Below are 17367 nucleotides of genomic sequence, written 5' to 3'. Positions count from 1 at the left end.
TCATGATGCAGCACAGATCCTCCCCTCCCCACCATCACTTCTGAGAGAGAAATGTTTATGTCCTTTTTGTGTCTTTTAACAGTGTGGGCACATAGTATGAGAATTACAAATTTAGTGCTAGATCTGAGAGATTTATGGCTCCCTCCCCCCCTTACACTATGACATGCAACACATGGGACCACTGAACCATACTGAATACAGTTCCAGAAATATTTGGACAGTGACACAATTTTCGCGAGTTGGGCTCTGCATGCCACCACATTGGATTTGAAATGAAACCTCTACAACAGAATTCAAGTGCAGATTGTAACATTTAATTTGAAGGTTTGAACAAAAATATCTGATAGAAATTGTAGGAATTGTACACATTTCTTTACAAACACTCCACATTTTAGGAGGTCAAAAGTAATTGGACAAATAAACCAAACCCAAACAAAATATTTTTATTTTCAATATTTTGTTGCGAATCCTTTGGAGGCAATCACTGCCTTAAGTCTGGAACCCATGGACATCACCAAACGCTGGGTTTCCTCCTTCTTAATGCTTTGCCAGGCCTTTACAGCCGCAGCCTTCAGGTCTTGCTTGTTTGTGGGTCTTTCCGTCTTAAGTCTGGATTTGAGCAAGTGAAATGCATGCTCAATTGGGTTAAGATCTGGTGATTGACTTGGCCATTGCAGAATGTTCCACTTTTTTGCACTCATGAACTCCTGGGTAGCTTTGGCTGTATGCTTGGGGTCATTGTCCATCTGTACTATGAAGCGCCGTCCGATCAACTTTGCGGCATTTGGCTGAATCTGGGCTGAAAGTATATCCCGGTACACTTCAGAATTCATCTGGCTACTCTTGTCTGCTGTTATGTCATCAATAAACACAAGTGACCCAGTGCCATTGAAAGCCATACATGCCCATGCCATCACGTTGCCTGCACCATGTTTTACAGAGGATGTGGTGTGCCTTGGATCATGTGCCGTTCCCTTTCTTCTCCAAACTTTTTTCTTCCCATCATTCTGGTACAGGTTGATCTTTGTCTCATCTGTCCATGGAATACTTTTCCAGAACTGAGCTGGCTTCATGAGGTGTTTTTCAGCAAATTTAACTCTGGCCTGTCTATTTTTGGAATTGATGAATGGTTTGCATCTAGATGTGAACCCTTTGTATTTACTTTCATGGAGTCTTCTCTTTACTGTTGACTTAGAGACAGATACACCTACTTCACTGAGAGTGTTCTGGACTTCAGTTGATGTTGTGAACGGGTTCTTCTTCACCAAAGAAAGTATGCGGCGATCATCCACCACTGTTGTCATCCGTGGACGCCCAGGCCTTTTTGAGTTCCCAAGCTCACCAGTCAATTCCTTTTTTCTCAGAATGTACCCGACTGTTGATTTTGCTACTCCAAGCATGTCTGCTATCTCTCTGATGGATTTTTTCAGCCTCAGGATGTTCTGCTTCACCTCAATTGAGAGTTCCTTAGACCGCATGTTGTCTGGTCACAGCAACAGCTTCCAAATGCAAAACCACACACCTGTTATCAACCCCAGACCTTTTAACTACTTCATTGATTACAGGTTAACGAGGGAGACGCCTTCAGAGTTAATTGCAGCCCTTAGAGTCCCTTGTCCAATTACTTTTGGTCCCTTGAAAAAGAGGAGGCTATGCATTACAGAGCTATGATTCCTAAACCCTTTCTCCGATTTGGATGTGAAAACTCTCATATTGCAGCTGGGAGTGTGCACTTTCAGCCCATATTATATATATAATTGTATTTCTGAACATGTTTTTGTAAACAGCTAAAATAACAAAACTTGTGTCACTGTCCAAATATTTCTGGACCTAACTGTAGCCCTCAGCCCCATTATATTAAAGGGTATGTTTACTGTCAGTAAAGCAGTTCCAATAGTGTAAAAAGTACATAAGTAAAACTCAACAGGTACTCCCCGCATACTCCCCAGAGTCAATTGCCAGCTTCTCTACCACTATGGTCCCGATGTTGTGACTAGGTCAGTCACATCAATATGTCACCACTTTGGTCAGCCAGTTACTGACCTCATTTGGAGATTGATGGCACACCATGCTAATCTCAGTGATTGGCTGACTGGAGCAGTGACGCACGCTATTGAGGTGACATCACCCCTCTATTCACAACTCCGCAACTACAGAAGTGGCAGATGCAAGGGTGAGATATAGTGTAGTATCTGTCTGAGTGTAGGGTCACACGACTGTTTTCTCTACATCTGAGAAAAAAATGTCTGATTGTTCTGATAAAACTGATCAGAGTGTCATCAGTTTTTCTCAGCCTTGGAGAATAATAAGAAAAAAAAAAAAGTTCTATCTTCTCCATTTTGTCTCCATTCTGTCAGTTTGTGAAAATTAGACCACACTCTGATAACATCCAATGGCAGTCCAATTTTTTTCTTGGACACTTAAGGGTGCTTTACACGCTGCGACATCGCTACCAATATATCGTCGGGGTCACATCGTTAGTGACGCACATCCGATACCGGTAGCGACATTGCAGCGTGTGACACCAATGAGCGACGATCACAAAATCGTTCAAAAACGGTGATCGTTGACACGTTGTTCATTTCCTTAATATTGCTGCTGCCACTGTAACGATGTTGTTCATCGTTCCTGCGGCAGCACACATTGCTATGTGTGACACCGCAGGAACGACGAACATCTCCTTACCTGCGTCCACCGGCAATGCGGAAGGAAGGAGGTGGGCGGTATGTTACGTACCGCTCATCTCCGCCCCTCCGCTTCTATTGGGCGGCCGCTTAGTGACGTCGCTATGACGCCGAACACACCTCCCCCTTGAGAGAGAGATTGTTCGGCGGTCACAGCGACGACGCTGACAAGGTATGTGCGTGTGACGGTGCCGTAGCGATAATGTTCGCTACGACAGCGATCACCACATATCGCTGGAACGACGGGGGCGGGTGCTATCGCAGCGTGTAAAGCACCCTATAGACTTGCTTTGTCGATTTAGATCCAACACTCACATCAAAATCGGACATGCCTCTTATTTTTTTTCCGGTGACCACTCAGTCCGAGGAAAAAAATTGAACATGTGCACAGTCCAATAGAATAACATAGGTACCAGTGCTGTACATGAAAACCACAGATGGCACTTGTAATTGGTCATGTGCATGAGTCCTGAGGCAGGATTCAGACGTCTATGTATCACAGTCCGTGCACAGACTGCAAAGCGCAGGCTGGCCACCATTCCGGATCTGTTAGGAGCCAACAGGTTGGATTATACAGGAGACCTACAGCTCTGTGATATCTACTGCTACCAGTTTTGTCATCATCTTAATCTTTTTTGTTCTTCTAAATCATTTCACACGACTTCTCCATCTATCCATTTGTTTTAGGGTGAAGATCTGACCCATATTAATACTATAGAGACATATGTGATGGGTGATGAGCGGTGTAAAGAGGAGAGTCCTACATATGACTACCCAGGTGAGTGATAACTGCTAAATACAGAGAACTCATATATTTTACTTAAGGGGGCTTTACACGCTACGACATCGCTAATGCGAACTCGTTGGGGTCACGGAATTGGTGACGCACATCCGGCCGCATTAGCGATGTCGTTGCGTGTGACACCTATGAGCGATTTTGCATTGTTGCAAAAATGTGCAAAATCGCTCATCGGTGACATGGGGGTCCATTCTCAAAAATCGTTACTGCAGCAGTAACGAGGTTGTTCCTCGTTCCTGCGGCAGCACACATCGCTCCGTGTGACACAGTGGGACCGAGAAGCCTCTCCTTACCTGCCTCCCGGCCGCTATGCGGAAGGAAGGAGGTGGGCGGGATGTTACGTCCCGCTCATCTCCGCCCCTCCGCTTCTATTGGGCGGCGGTTTGGTGACGCAGCTGTGACTTCGCTGTGACGTTGAACGAACTGCCCCCTTAGAAAGGAGGCGGTTTGCCGGTCACAGCGACGTCGCCGGGCAGGTAAGTAGTGTGACGGGTCTGGACGATGTTGTGCGGCACAGGCAGCGATTTTGCCCGTGTCGTACAACAAATGGGGGCGGGTACCCAAGCTAGCGATATCGGTACCGATATCGCAGCGTGTAAAGTGGCCTTTAGTCACTGGCTTCTACAAATGTGTTGAATTTTTTTTATGGCAATGCTCAAAATTTAATACGTAGAAATAAATGCAGGTCAGATTATAAATTATTTTCAAAACCTTTATGCCAGTTGTACACTTGTGTCAAAGACAATAGACAAAATTAATCCTTTCATAGGAAGAATGTACTTAAAGCTGGTGCGACTTGTGTCAAGTGAGCATAAAGGAAACGTGACCTTACATGTAAAAACGCCGTTCCCGTCAACTTGGTTTAACCCCTTCACAACCTATGACATACTGGTACATCATAGGTCGTGTCTCTTGCCTTCATGCGAGCTCACACACTGAGCCCACCCCTTTCCCTTCACGTTACAGCTGATCTGATCAGTCGACATGTGCCTCTAACAGCCGCGGGTGGATCGGAAATCCGCCTGCGGCTGTTAACCAGTTAAATCCCACTGTCATTCTCTGACAGCAGGATTAAAAACGTGTCGGCAAGCTCCATTCCCTGCTCCCATGCTGTCATCGAAATGATCTTCCTGTGAATGCCGGCTGCAAGCCACATTCATAGGAAATCATGATTTCTCCTGTATAGAGTGATACTGATGCACTGCTATGTATAGCCCAAGATTCAAGTCCCATACGTAGACTAGTAAATAAAATAATAAAGTTTTAAAAAAAAAATTAACACCCCCCCCATAAGTTTAAATCACCCCCCATTTTCCCCATTGAAAATAAAACAATTAAAAACACACATATTTGATATCTCTGCATTCAGAAATGTCCGATCTATTAAAATATAAAATAAATTATTCTGATCGGTAAACAGCGTAACGAAAAAAAAAATAAAAACTCCATCATTGCTTTTTTTGGCCTTCGCAACATTACAATAAAATGCAATAAGAGGCGATCAAAATATCACATATACCCAAAAAACTTCAGCTCAGGACGCAAAACATAAGCCATCACTATCACATTATCCTCAGATCCCGAAAACTAAAAACTTTCCGGTTCTTGCAAAACGGCATCAAAATAGAAACATTTATTTCCAAACTTCTGCATTCATTTTTACTATTTAAATAAAAAAAAATATACATGTTTAGTATCTAAGTACTTGGACTGACCTGGAGAATAAAATTGCCAGGTCAGTAACATATAGTGGCTATTGCAAATAAAAAAAACAAAACAATTATGGAGTTACAATTTTTTTGTGCAATTTCACCACACTTGGATTTTTTTTCCTTTTTTCAAGTACACTATTTGGTAGATTGAATGGTGTAATTCAAAAGTACAACTCGTCCCGCAAAAAAACAAGCCCTCATATGCCTATATTGATGGAAACATAAAAAAGCTATAGCTTTTGGAAGAAGGTGAGAAAAAAATGAAAACGCAAAATCTCAAGGTTGTGAGGGGGTTTAAACCTAATAGGACAAAATGGCATGTGACTTGCTATCTGATCTACTTTAAATTCCCACAAGTTTGGATTTTTGCAATATGGTACTCCCAGGCGGGATGTAAAGCCTATTATTACAGTGTTGCAAGCAACAGCACAATATTCCCTCAATATGTGTAGTTGTAGGATAAAACCAGCTAAAAGAAGAAAGTGCGCTATTTTGGAGAACTGGACCACTATCACCCAAATAACTGTACAAATCATATAAGCTGACTAAATCTGCTAAAAATTCCATACTGCTGTGGAACCGTGGTGTATCATCGAACTATAAAGGAACTCAAAGGTTGGGGAGATTCTGGCAGGGAGTCGCACACCCTGATGTTCAGATGTCTAAAAAAAGCAAACAAGACAAGTCGACAAGGTTTCACATCATTGTCTGTAATGCAAAAGTGTAGGAGAATAATAAATATCAGCAAACGTGCTTAGGATTCCAGCTACGATCAGATGTGGTTGGCATACCGTATTTTTCGGACTATAAGACGCACCCTGGTTTTAGAGGAGGAAAATAGGAAAATAAAATTTTAAGCAAAAAATGTGGTCATGACACACTGTCATGGGGCGAGGATCTGCTGCTGACACTGTTATGGGGGTAATGTCCCCAAATTCTCTACTAAGGTGCCGCTGCCTGGTATATACAGTATATGTCCCTCATCCTGCTATATACCGTAATCCTGCCATATGGCCGCATCCTGCTATATACTGGCATGTGGCCACATCCTGCTATATAACCCATCATGGCATATGGCCCCATCTGGTTCATAATATGCCCCCATCCGGCTCATAATATGCCCCCATCCGGCTCATAATATGCCCCCATCCGGCTCATAATATGCCCCCATCCGGCTCATAATATGCCCCCATCCGGCTCATAATATGCCCCCATCCGGCTCATAATATGCCCCCATCCGGCTCATAATATCCCCTCATCCGGCTCATAATATGCCCCCATCTGGCTCATAATATGCCCCCATCTGGCTCATAATATGCCCCCATCCGGCTCATAATATGCCCCCATCCTGGTGTATGGCCGCATCCTGTGGCACATAAAAAAAATAAACGTTCATACTCACCTCACTTTACCTCACTCCCTGCAGCATCGCTCGTCCTCCCGTCTGTGTCAGCGGCAGCGCCGCTGATTGGAGCCGTCCTCATTACCCTGCTGGATCGCGATCATCTCCTGTGTCTGTGCCAGTGTCCCGGCGGCTGCGTGTGGACACGTGCGCACAGCGATGACGTCATCGCTGTGCGCGCCGCTAGTCTCCACTCAGCCGCCGGCACAAACACAGGAGATGATCGCGATCCAGCAGGGTAATGAGGACGGCTCCAATCAGCGGCGCTGCCGCTGACACAGACGGGAGGACGAGCGATGCTGCAGGGGAATGGTGAGTACTGTACACTGATTCACTACTCCCCGCGCTGATGATGATGCACGGGGTGCAGTGAATACAGCCGCACATGATCACTCCAGGCCGTAGTTGCCAGGGGTGATTATGCGAGCTGGCTGTTTATCCCCCGCCCATCATCCCGCCCACCTGTCAGCGCCGTCTTCAGCGCTGAGGGATGATGGGCGGGGGATGGGCGTGCATATTAAATGAGCGGGTCCACGTGGTCATGGCAGGCTGCTACAGCCTGCTCGTGCCCCCGATGACCCGCTCCACCACAGCACCCACATTCCCCGCAGCCACATTCAGACCATAAGATGCACCCCCCACTTTCCCCCAACATTTGGGGGAAAAAAAGTGCGTCTTATGGTCCGAAAAATACGGTAATCACTGTGTAATGAGCCCCCTTAAATTGATGTCTTCACATCTCCCAAGCCTTCTGATAACAAGCAGATCTCCGACAACAATTCAGGGGTTTTTTTTCGTAGTGGAGGAAAAGGCTTTGTTTAAAATTTTCCAAATTCAACAAAAACAGAAGATAGAAAAATATCAAAATTGAGAGTCCTCAGTGGTTGATACCTTTTAGTCGCTAGCTGATAATATTGTAAGAAAAAGCAGCACTGTGGACTACACAGGTCTCTACATCAGGCAGAGTATAACTCAGAATCTGAAGTCACATATTTACACACAACAGGACATAGAATAGTGCGTGATGACACCAGTGATGTGACGCAGCAATAAGGGAAGTGGAAAAATAGTCCTGTCAGTAAATATTGTAGCAGTTCATAGATAAGGAGGGTTAAAGTTTTATTGTCCACCGTTTTGAGATCTGGTCCATGGTTGTGATGCTCCGATCAAGTTTGAGGTGCACATTCCTTGATTGATTTAGAAAGATATAAATGCATGTGACACGTTCATTTCTGCTCTGAATGTGTCATAGATTGTCATAAGTTTGTACTACCAAACTCTTGAGTTTTTAAGGTTCCTTTTGATAAGCACATTTTATTGTACATTATGTAATTGGGGTACAAAAATGTTCAGCCACAGTTAGATGTGTCCTTTGTCCATTATTATGTGGCTATGAGAATCCACCCTTTATTCTAATATTTATTCTGTTCATCCTTTATTTTGTCCTGTGTCTCCTACATATAGACCCTCATTTGGACTTTTGATAAATATAATTAGGTACACTTCATTAGTAGTGATGAGCAAGCACCACCATGCTTGAGTGCTCAGTACGCGTAACGAGCAGGTGGATGCTTAGATGTGCACCACTTGAGTACCCTAGCATAATGGAAGTCAATGGGGAACTTGATCATTTTTCCCAAAAAGTTCTTGGAAAAATATTCAAGTTCCCCATTGACTTTCGCTATACTCGGGTACTCGAGTCACACACATCCGAGCATCAACTGCTCATTACGAGTACTGACCACCCAAGCATGGTAATGATCTTTTGTCACTATTCATTAGTTGTGTTGCAGATGAAAGTACCTGGAATGTTTTAGTCCTAACGGGAGTTGGGAATTATATTTTCCTTGGTCATCGTTTATTTATGGACAGGTTTTACATTTTCTTTTTTGGTTGCAGGGAAATGTTCCTGTTGTTATTGTTGGAGAGGACAGGGATTATCTGAAAATTAGTCTTCTTAGATTAGTGAGCTGCCTGAAACACAGCAGAGGGGAGTCTGGAAATATGATTATAATCTGGCATTTTTTTGTAATAATAGTTGTAGTTCCCCTGAAGCTCACTTCTACACCTGCAGATTTTGACTGAGGTTTACTAATAGAGGTAACCAATACAGCTAAATAAACAGTAAAGTCTAGTGCCATTGTAGGGTCGGTACGGGTGTTGGCTGAGGCCTGGGGTGGTAGTCATGCACCCGCCCGACGCACTACATGAAAAGGGGTTTGAGTGTGTGGTGGAGTCAGTGTGTGGTGTGGTTACCTGAGGGCTGCAGGTTCTGTAAACAGGCTGCGAATCTTTGTTCATAGGAATCAAAAACACACTCTGGGTTGCTGTAAAACAAGTCAACTTAACTCCAACAATCTTCTCCCATGGTGAGGCACACATTCTTTACAGGCATAAGTATACAACGTCCCACCGGCTCAGAGTATACAGATCCTCCTCTCCGAGTCTTTTGGCAAGTAACTTCTCCCTTAACGATAGGCTACCCTGAATTTACCATCCAAAGATCCCAGAACTGGCAATGTCGGAATAAGGGACTGATCTTCTCTCGCACTACTTCAGTCTGCCTGCTGTCCTCGGAGGCGCTGCTGATATATCTCTCGGTCGCCACTCTGTATCAACCTTTTGTGGTCACCGACTTCAGTCTCCCTCCTGCTCAATGCTTCTGCCTGTTCTACCGCACACCACACTGCTCTTTCCCTCTCTACTACTCCTCTCACTTCATCTCTACATTTACTGAACTAATACAGGAAATCCTACCTCCCATATCCCCCTAACCTGTGGGCCAGGCTTCCTTCATTAACCCTTGCAGTCCTGCCACTGTGCTTTCTATCTGAACTCCCTCCTAGCACTTAGAGAGTACAGTGCCATCTAGTGGTAGCTGGCAGGACTGTGACATATCCTACATGCAACTTTCATATAATACACTAAAAGGCACAATACAGTCAACAGATAAAATATACATATTCAACATAACAGTCTCTGTGTGTGGGTGTGGGTGTGGGTGTGTGTGTGTGTGTGTCTGTATCAGTCTGTTTGTCTGTGTGTGTGTGTGTGTGTGTGTGTGTATCAGTCTGTTTCTGTGTGGGTGTGTGTGTCTTTGTATCAGTCTCTGTCTCCAATTTTTGCATCATGGCCCATCGAACTGTAGTTACGCCACTGGACAACATAATCCTTGTTTGACATGCAAACATGTAATTTCTCAAGTAGTAGCTCTATATTTGCTGTACACTAGTTATTAATGAAATCCTGTTTCATATGATATTTTGTTTTGAGCTACTTTAGGCAAAAAAAAACCCTTTATGTAGAAGTAGCCAAACTTTTCTTATAGAATATACATTTTAATGATTTTAATTTAGGTGACCTACCCAAGAACCAGGGACTGGAGCTTTTAAAGGACACTTCAGAAATTTTTAGAAAAAGTATTTCTAAAGATCCTTTATGATATGCTAATGAGCGCAGGTACCAGTCGCAATGGCATTAGTTCCAGAGCTCATGTTACCCTCTTAGCATGTTAGCACGCCCACAGGGGCATGCTAACATTCTGTTCAATGCCCACTGCCTAGTGTCATCAGCGGTGACGAGTGTACCTGTGTCCTTGTCACCGCATCAATATGCCAGGTAGTATGCATAATCAGAACTCCCCGTCACTACTGATCATGCGCACTAGACGTCTCTGAAGTCGGGATGCGTACACCTAGCTTCATAGTGCACATGACTGGAAGTGCCGGGGACTTCTGATTATGTGCACTGCCTGGAGTTCTGATGCGGTGACAACGGACATAGGTTGCATGTCACCGCTGATTACGTTAGGCAGTGGATATTGAATAGCATATTAGCACTCCCCCATGGGCGTGTTAACATGCTAAGAGGGCGGAATGAGCTCAGGAACTAATGCCCTTGCAATTAGTCCCTGCGCTCATTAGCATTTCATAAAGGATCTTTAGAAATACTTTTCTAAAGATCTCTTTATGTATGCTAATAGATGCTGGGACAGTTAAACAGGGATTAGAAATATGCACCCAGAACTGCTCGTGGTTCTGGGTGCATATTGCACCTGACAGGTTCCCTTTAACCCTTTCAGCTCCAGGGCACTTTCCGTTTTTGCGTTTTGTTTTTTTTTGCACCCTTTCTTCCAAGAGCCGTAACTTTTTTTTATTTTTCCGTCAATCTTGTCATATGAGGGCTTGTTTTTTGCGGGACAAGTTGTACTTTTAAATGAAACCATACATTTTACCACATGGTGTACTAGAAAACAGCAAATAAAATCCAAGTGTGGAAAAACTGCAAAAAAAGTGTGATGGCACAATAGTTTTTGGGATGTTTTATTCACGGTGTTCACTATATGGTAAAACTGATGTGTGGGTATGATGCCTGAGGTCATTGCGAGTTTGTAGACACCAAACATGTATAGGTTTAGTTGTATCTAAGGGGTTAAAAAAATTCACAAGCTTGTCCAACAAAAGTGGCGTACGTTTTGCGCCATTTTCCGAAACCCGTAGCGTTCTCATTTTTTGAAATCTATGGCTCAGTCACGGCTTATTTTTTGTGTCTCTAGCTGACGTTTCTAATGGTGTCATTTTTGCGCAGATGCTACGTTTTGATCGCCTGTTATTGCATTTTGCGTAAAACTTGCGGCGACCAAAAAACGTAATTTTGGCGTTTGGAATTTTTTTGACACTACGCCGTTTACTGATCAGATTAATTGATTTTATATTTTGATAGATCGGGCATTTCTGAACGCGGCGATACCAAATCTGTGTATTTTTGGGGTTTTTTTTAACTCTTTAATTTTCAATGGGTTGAAAGGGGGGTGATTTGAACTTTTAGGGTTTTTTTGTTTTCTTTTTTTTAATTTTTTAAAACTTTTTTTTACTTTTTTTTATTTTACTAGTCCCCCTAGGGGGCTATAGCGATCAGCAATCCGATCGCTCTGATCTATCTGCTGATCACAGCTATACAGCTGTAAACAGCAGATACGGTCACTTCCTGCTTCACTGGCCTCCAGGCCGAGTGAAAACGAAAGTGAAACATCATAGCTGCTGGCGTCATCATCACACGACCCTGTGCTACCATGGCAACCACCGAAAGTCACGTGATCACTCACGTGACTTCCGGTGGGGGCGGCGGTAAGTGAAAATCTTCACCGTGCGTATATACATCTCGCTGCCAGCCTTTGGCAGCGAGATGTAAGGGGTTAATGTTACGGGTGGAATGCGATTCCACTCATAACATGCAGGCACACATGTCAGCTGTTGAAAACGGCTGATATGTGCGCTGATCGCCGCTCCCTGCCCGTGGCAGGGGGCAGGGCTTAACGGCACACGATCCATGACGGATAGATCCGTCCATGGTCGTGAAGTGGTTAAAGAGAATTTTCCAACAGGGTTTTGGTACCTCATCTGAGAGCATCATGATGTAGGCAAAGAGATCTTGAATCTAATGATGTATCACATAGATGGGTGCAGCCGTTCTGATACAATTAGACTTTTTAATTGTAGTCATATAGCAGAGCCGCCCAGCCCACACCAGGCTCTCTGTAAAGATTGTACATTGACAGTGAGGTGTCAATCAGTCAATCACAGCAGGAGGTGTAACGGATTGCCCTGCGCATGACTTTGTAGTTCGAGTAATGATAAGGGTCCTGCTGCTTAAATAAACATAGCAAATAAACAACAGATCGGACTTTGACAAGACAGGCATACTTGAATTTTCTGTGTTAACCCTTGTGGCATGATGTCTTCAGCTTAAATAGCAAAAACCTGCTGACAGATTCCCTTTAACATTATTGTTGGTTACTTTGTTACTATTGTTGGTTACTGTGACGTCTACTGTAGCAATCACTCATTTAATCACTTGATACTTAAATTTTACTACAATTTGTATAGAAATCCGATAAACAGTATAATTTATAATTATGATTGCAAGGCAAAGTTATTGAAAATGATAAAATTAATTTTATTTTTGCAGATGACTGTAACTGGAGCTCCGAGGGACTTCTGCTATATTCAGATATTAAAACAGATGATGATGACATCACACCAGATACATGTGAAGTGCATGCCACAATGGAAGATATAACTCCAGTCCTTAACAGCAAAACTCCATTATTTGGTCCGTTTCAACAATTGCTAACTACTGATTCCTCACTGACAGTTATGCAAAATAAAGATAATAGGATGGACACTGAACATCCAATACCTCACTTAACAGATAAGCGATTTATATGTTCAGATTGTGGCAAGTGTTTTACAGCAAAACGCTATCTTGACAAACATCAGAAAATCCACACAGGGGAGAAGCCATTTTCATGTTCAGAATGTGGGAAATGTTTTACCTATAAATCAGGCTTATTTAGACATCACAAAATTCACACAGGGGAGAAACTATTTTTATGTTCAGAATGTGGGAAATCTTTTAGTGTCAAATCAAAACTTGTTACACATCAAAGAATTCACACTGGGGAAAAGCCATTTTCTTGTTCAGAATGTGGGAAATGTTTTTCTCAGAAAGCTGATCGTGCTAAGCATCAAAGAATTCATACAGGGGAGAAGCCATTTTCATGTTCAGAATGTGGGAAATGTTTTAATCAGACATCAGAGCTTATTGCACATCTGAGAACTCACACAGGGGAGAAGCCATATTCATGTTCAGAATGTGGGAAACATTTTACAGAGAAATCAAATCTTATTACACATCAGAGACTTCACACGGAGGAGAAGGCATTTTCATGTTTGGAATGTGGGAAATATTTTAAAGTAAAATCATATCTTGTTAGACATCAGAGAACTCACACAGGGGAGAAGCCATTTTCATGTTCAGACTGTGCAAAATGTTTTAGACAGAAATCAGATTTAGTTATACATGAGAGAACTCACAACGGACAAAAGGCATTTTCATGCCCAGAATGTGGGAAATATTTTATTAAAAAATCAAATCTTGTTGCACATCAAAGAATTCACACAGGGCAAAAGCCATATTCATGTTCAGAATGTGGAAAATGTTTTAACCAGAAATCAAATCTTGTTGTACATGAGAGAAGTCACACAGGATAGTAGCCTTCATCTTTTTTTTTTTTTTTTTTCATCATTGTATTGACAAATTAATGGAGTAAAAAATACAACTGTTACTATCAAAATACCAATAAGGAAAAAATCTCAGTAAATTTTGGTAATCAGAAAGCGAAAAGCATAAAAATAATATACCTATATAATTCAATCACGTGTATGTAATATTTCACACATATATACAGTCAGGGCCAGAAATATTTGGACAGTGACACAAGTTTTGTTATTTTAGCTGTTTACAAAAACATGTTCAGAAATACAATTATATATATAATATGGGCTGAAAGTGCACACTCCCAGCTGCAATATGAGAGTTTTCACATCCAAATCGGAGAAAGGGTTTAGGAATCATAGCTCTGTAATGCATAGCCTCCTCTTTTTCAAGGGACCAAAAGTAATTGGACAAGGGACTCTAAGGGCTGCAATTAACTCTGAAGGCGTCTCCCTCGTTAACCTGTAATCAATGAAGTAGTTAAAAGGTCTGGGGTTGATTACAGGTGTGTGGTTTTGCATTTGGAAGCTGTTGCTGTGACCAGACAACATGCGGTCTAAGGAACTCTCAATTGAGGTGAAGCAGAACATCCTGAGGCTGAAAAAAAGAAAAAATCCATCAGAGAGATAGCAGACATGCTTGGAGTAGCAAAATCAACAGTCGGGTACATTCTGAGAAAAAAGGAATTGACTGGTGAGCTTGGGAACTCAAAAAGGCCTGGGCGTCCACGGATGACAACAGTGGTGGATGATCGCCGCATACTTTCTTTGGTGAAGAAGAACCCGTTCACAACATCAACTGAAGTCCAGAACACTCTCAGTGAAGTAGGTGTATCTGTCTCTAAGTCAACAGTAAAGAGAAGACTCCATGAAAGTAAATACAAAGGGTTCACATCTAGATGCAAACCATTCATCAATTCCAAAAATAGACAGGTCAGAGTTAAATTTGCTGAAAAACACCTCATGAAGCCAGCTCAGTTCTGGAAAAGTATTCTATGGACAGATGAGACAAAGATCAACCTGTACCAGAATGATGGGAAGAAAAAAGTTTGGAGAAGAAAGGGAACGGCACATGATCCAAGGCACACCACATCCTCTGTAAAACATGGTGGAGGCAACGTGATGGCATGGGCATGCATGGCTTTCAATGGCACTGGGTCACTTGTGTTTATTGATGACATAACAGCAGACAAGAGTAGCCGGATGAATTCTGAAATGTACCGGGATATACTTTCAGCCCAGATTCAGCCAAATGCCGCAAAGTTGATCGGACGGCGCTTCATAGTACAGATGGACAATGTCCCCAAGCATACAGCCAAAGCTACCCAGGAGTTCATGAGTGCAAAAAAGTGGAACATTCTGCAATGGCCAAGTCAATCACCAGATCTTAACCCAATTGAGCATGCATTTCACTTGCTCAAATCCAGACTTAAGACGGAAAAACCCACAAACAAGCAAGACCTGAAGGCTGCGGCTGTAAAGGCCTGGAAAAGCATTAAGAAGGAGGAAACCCAGCGTTTGGTGATGTCCATGGGTTCCAGACTTAAGGCAGTGATTGCCTCCAAAGGATTCGCAACAAAATATTGAAAATAAAAATATTTTGTTTGGGTTTGGTTTATTTGTCCAATTACTTTTGACCTCCTAAAATGTGGAGTGTTTGTAAAGAAATGTGTACAATTCCTACAATTTCTATCAGATATTTTTGTTCAAACCTTCAAATTAGACGTTACAATCTGCACTTGAATTCTGTTGTAGAGGTTTCATTTCAAATCCAATGTGGTGGCATGCAGAGCCCAACTGGCGAAAATTGTGTCACTGTCCAAATATTTCTGGACCTAACTGTGTATATATACACACAAATATATATACACATACAGTATACACATATTATAACTGCATCTTAAAGGGGTTGTTCAGTGACTGACTTATGTTGGATGAGAAAATGGCATGGTGAGGTGCTGCTATACTTAATCAGAACGCTTGCTGAGACACCCAACCTCTGCGTAGCTTTTATCTAATTGATAGGGTGAAGTTAATCAGATGAGAACAGCTAGGAATCAGATCGTTGCTTTTGAAACTGTCCAAATCAGATGCCTCTTGATTAGAGATGAGCGGACCCGGACTGTAAAAGTTTGGATCCGCGCGGTTTCAAAGGCACTCAGGTGAAGTAAATAAGAATGAAACAAGCGCTTCATACTTGCCGAGGCTCTGTCGTTGCGGCAAACTGCTTCCAGGTCACGCATTTACTTCCTGGGCCGCTCATTATTGCTCATCGCATATGCACTGCTTTCCCCGCCCATTGCCAGTCCTGGTGTCTGTGATTGTTTGCAGTCAGACGCGCTCTCAGCCTGTGTGACAGCGTCTGACTGCAAGCAATCACAGGAGCTTTCTGCGGGTCAATACGAGGTATACATATAAATAAACAAAACAATAGCTGGAGGGTCCCCCCGTATTATGATGCCCAGCACAGATAAAGTCCATGGCTACAGGCTGCAGCCCCCAGCCGGGTGCTCATCTTGTCTGTGCATCAAAATAAGAGTAACTACATGAGGCTTTTATTTTTCCATTTTATTATTATTTAAATAAATAATTTAAAAAAAAAACCTACTTGCGATACCCCCCACCCCACCCCAATTTTGATTTGCAGCCAAGATAAAGCAAGACAGCTGGGGGCTGGTATTCACAGACTGGGGAGGTCCATGCATATTGGACCGCCCCACAGCCTAAATATAGCAACCTGCAGGCGCCCAAGATTTCCACATCTATTAGATGCAACAAGCTCGGCACTTTACACGGCTCTTCCCGTTGCCCGGGTGTGGTGGTGATCGGGGTAATAGCACGGGTTAATAACAGAGCACAGCTGCTACTAAGCCTTAGATATGTCATGGAAGGCGTCTATGAGACAACCTATCACTAATCTGTAAGTGAAAGTAAATAAACACAAATAAAAGCCTTTATTTGGAATAAAATACAAAAAAATCCCCTCTTTTACCACTTTATTAACTCCCAAAACACCCCTTCAGGTCCGACATAATCAACATGAGGTCCCACAACGATTCAGCTCTGCTACATCTCAGTCACAGCGCCGCCATAGAGCATGATTGCCCGCTGTGACTGTAGACAGCGATTGAGCCGCGATGACACTGGAGGTTTCCACCTGTGACTGCAAATAACCTGAGTGACATCATCGCGGCTCAGTCATTGTCTGTCTGCACTGACAGCGGGCACTCATGCTGTTGAACCTCGTGTTGATTATGTCAAACCTACAGGGGTGTTTAGGGGGTTAATAAAGTGGTGATAGAGGGTGTTTTTAGTATTTTATACCAAATAAAGGATTTTCCTGTGTTTATTGATTTTTTTACTTATTACGGTTAGTAATGGGGGGTCTCATAGACCCCTACCCATCACTAAGTTTGGGCTTAATGACCGTTGTGTGCAGTGGTTAACCCCTCATTACCCAAATTGCCACCGCACAAGGGCAATTGGGAAGAGCCGGGTAAAGTGCCGAGCTTGTCGCGTCTAATGGATGCGACAATCTCGGGCAGCTGCAGCTTGCTATTTTTAGGCTGGGGGGCAATAGCCAGGGCCCTCACCAGTCTGAAAATACCATCCCCTAGCTGTTGGGCTTTATCTTGGCTGGGTATCAAAATTGGGTGGACCGCACACTATTTTTTAAAATTATTTATTTAGATAATTAAAAAAAAAAGTTGCATAT

At 42.9% G+C, this 17367-nt stretch overlaps 1 protein-coding gene across 1 annotated transcript in view; it reads left to right on the top strand.

Moving 5' to 3' along the window:
- LOC142312046 (uncharacterized) overlaps positions 1-13935 on the top strand; it is a 32606-nt gene extending 18671 nt beyond the window's left edge. The window contains exons 6-7 of the mRNA XM_075350921.1: positions 3372-3462; positions 12565-13935. Of these exons, the coding sequence (XP_075207036.1) occupies positions 3372-3462; positions 12565-13649 (1176 nt within the window). The 3' untranslated portion in view covers positions 13650-13935. The remainder of the gene's footprint in view (positions 1-3371; positions 3463-12564) is intronic.
- The last annotated feature ends 3432 nt before the right edge of the window (positions 13936-17367 follow it).

The sequence above is a fragment of the Anomaloglossus baeobatrachus genome, chromosome 5, assembly GCF_048569485.1.
Source record: "Anomaloglossus baeobatrachus isolate aAnoBae1 chromosome 5, aAnoBae1.hap1, whole genome shotgun sequence".
Classification (NCBI taxonomy): Eukaryota; Metazoa; Chordata; class Amphibia; order Anura; family Aromobatidae; genus Anomaloglossus; species Anomaloglossus baeobatrachus.
The sequence above is the reverse complement of the archived record's forward strand: the minus strand, read 5'-3'. Positions and strand labels throughout refer to the sequence as shown.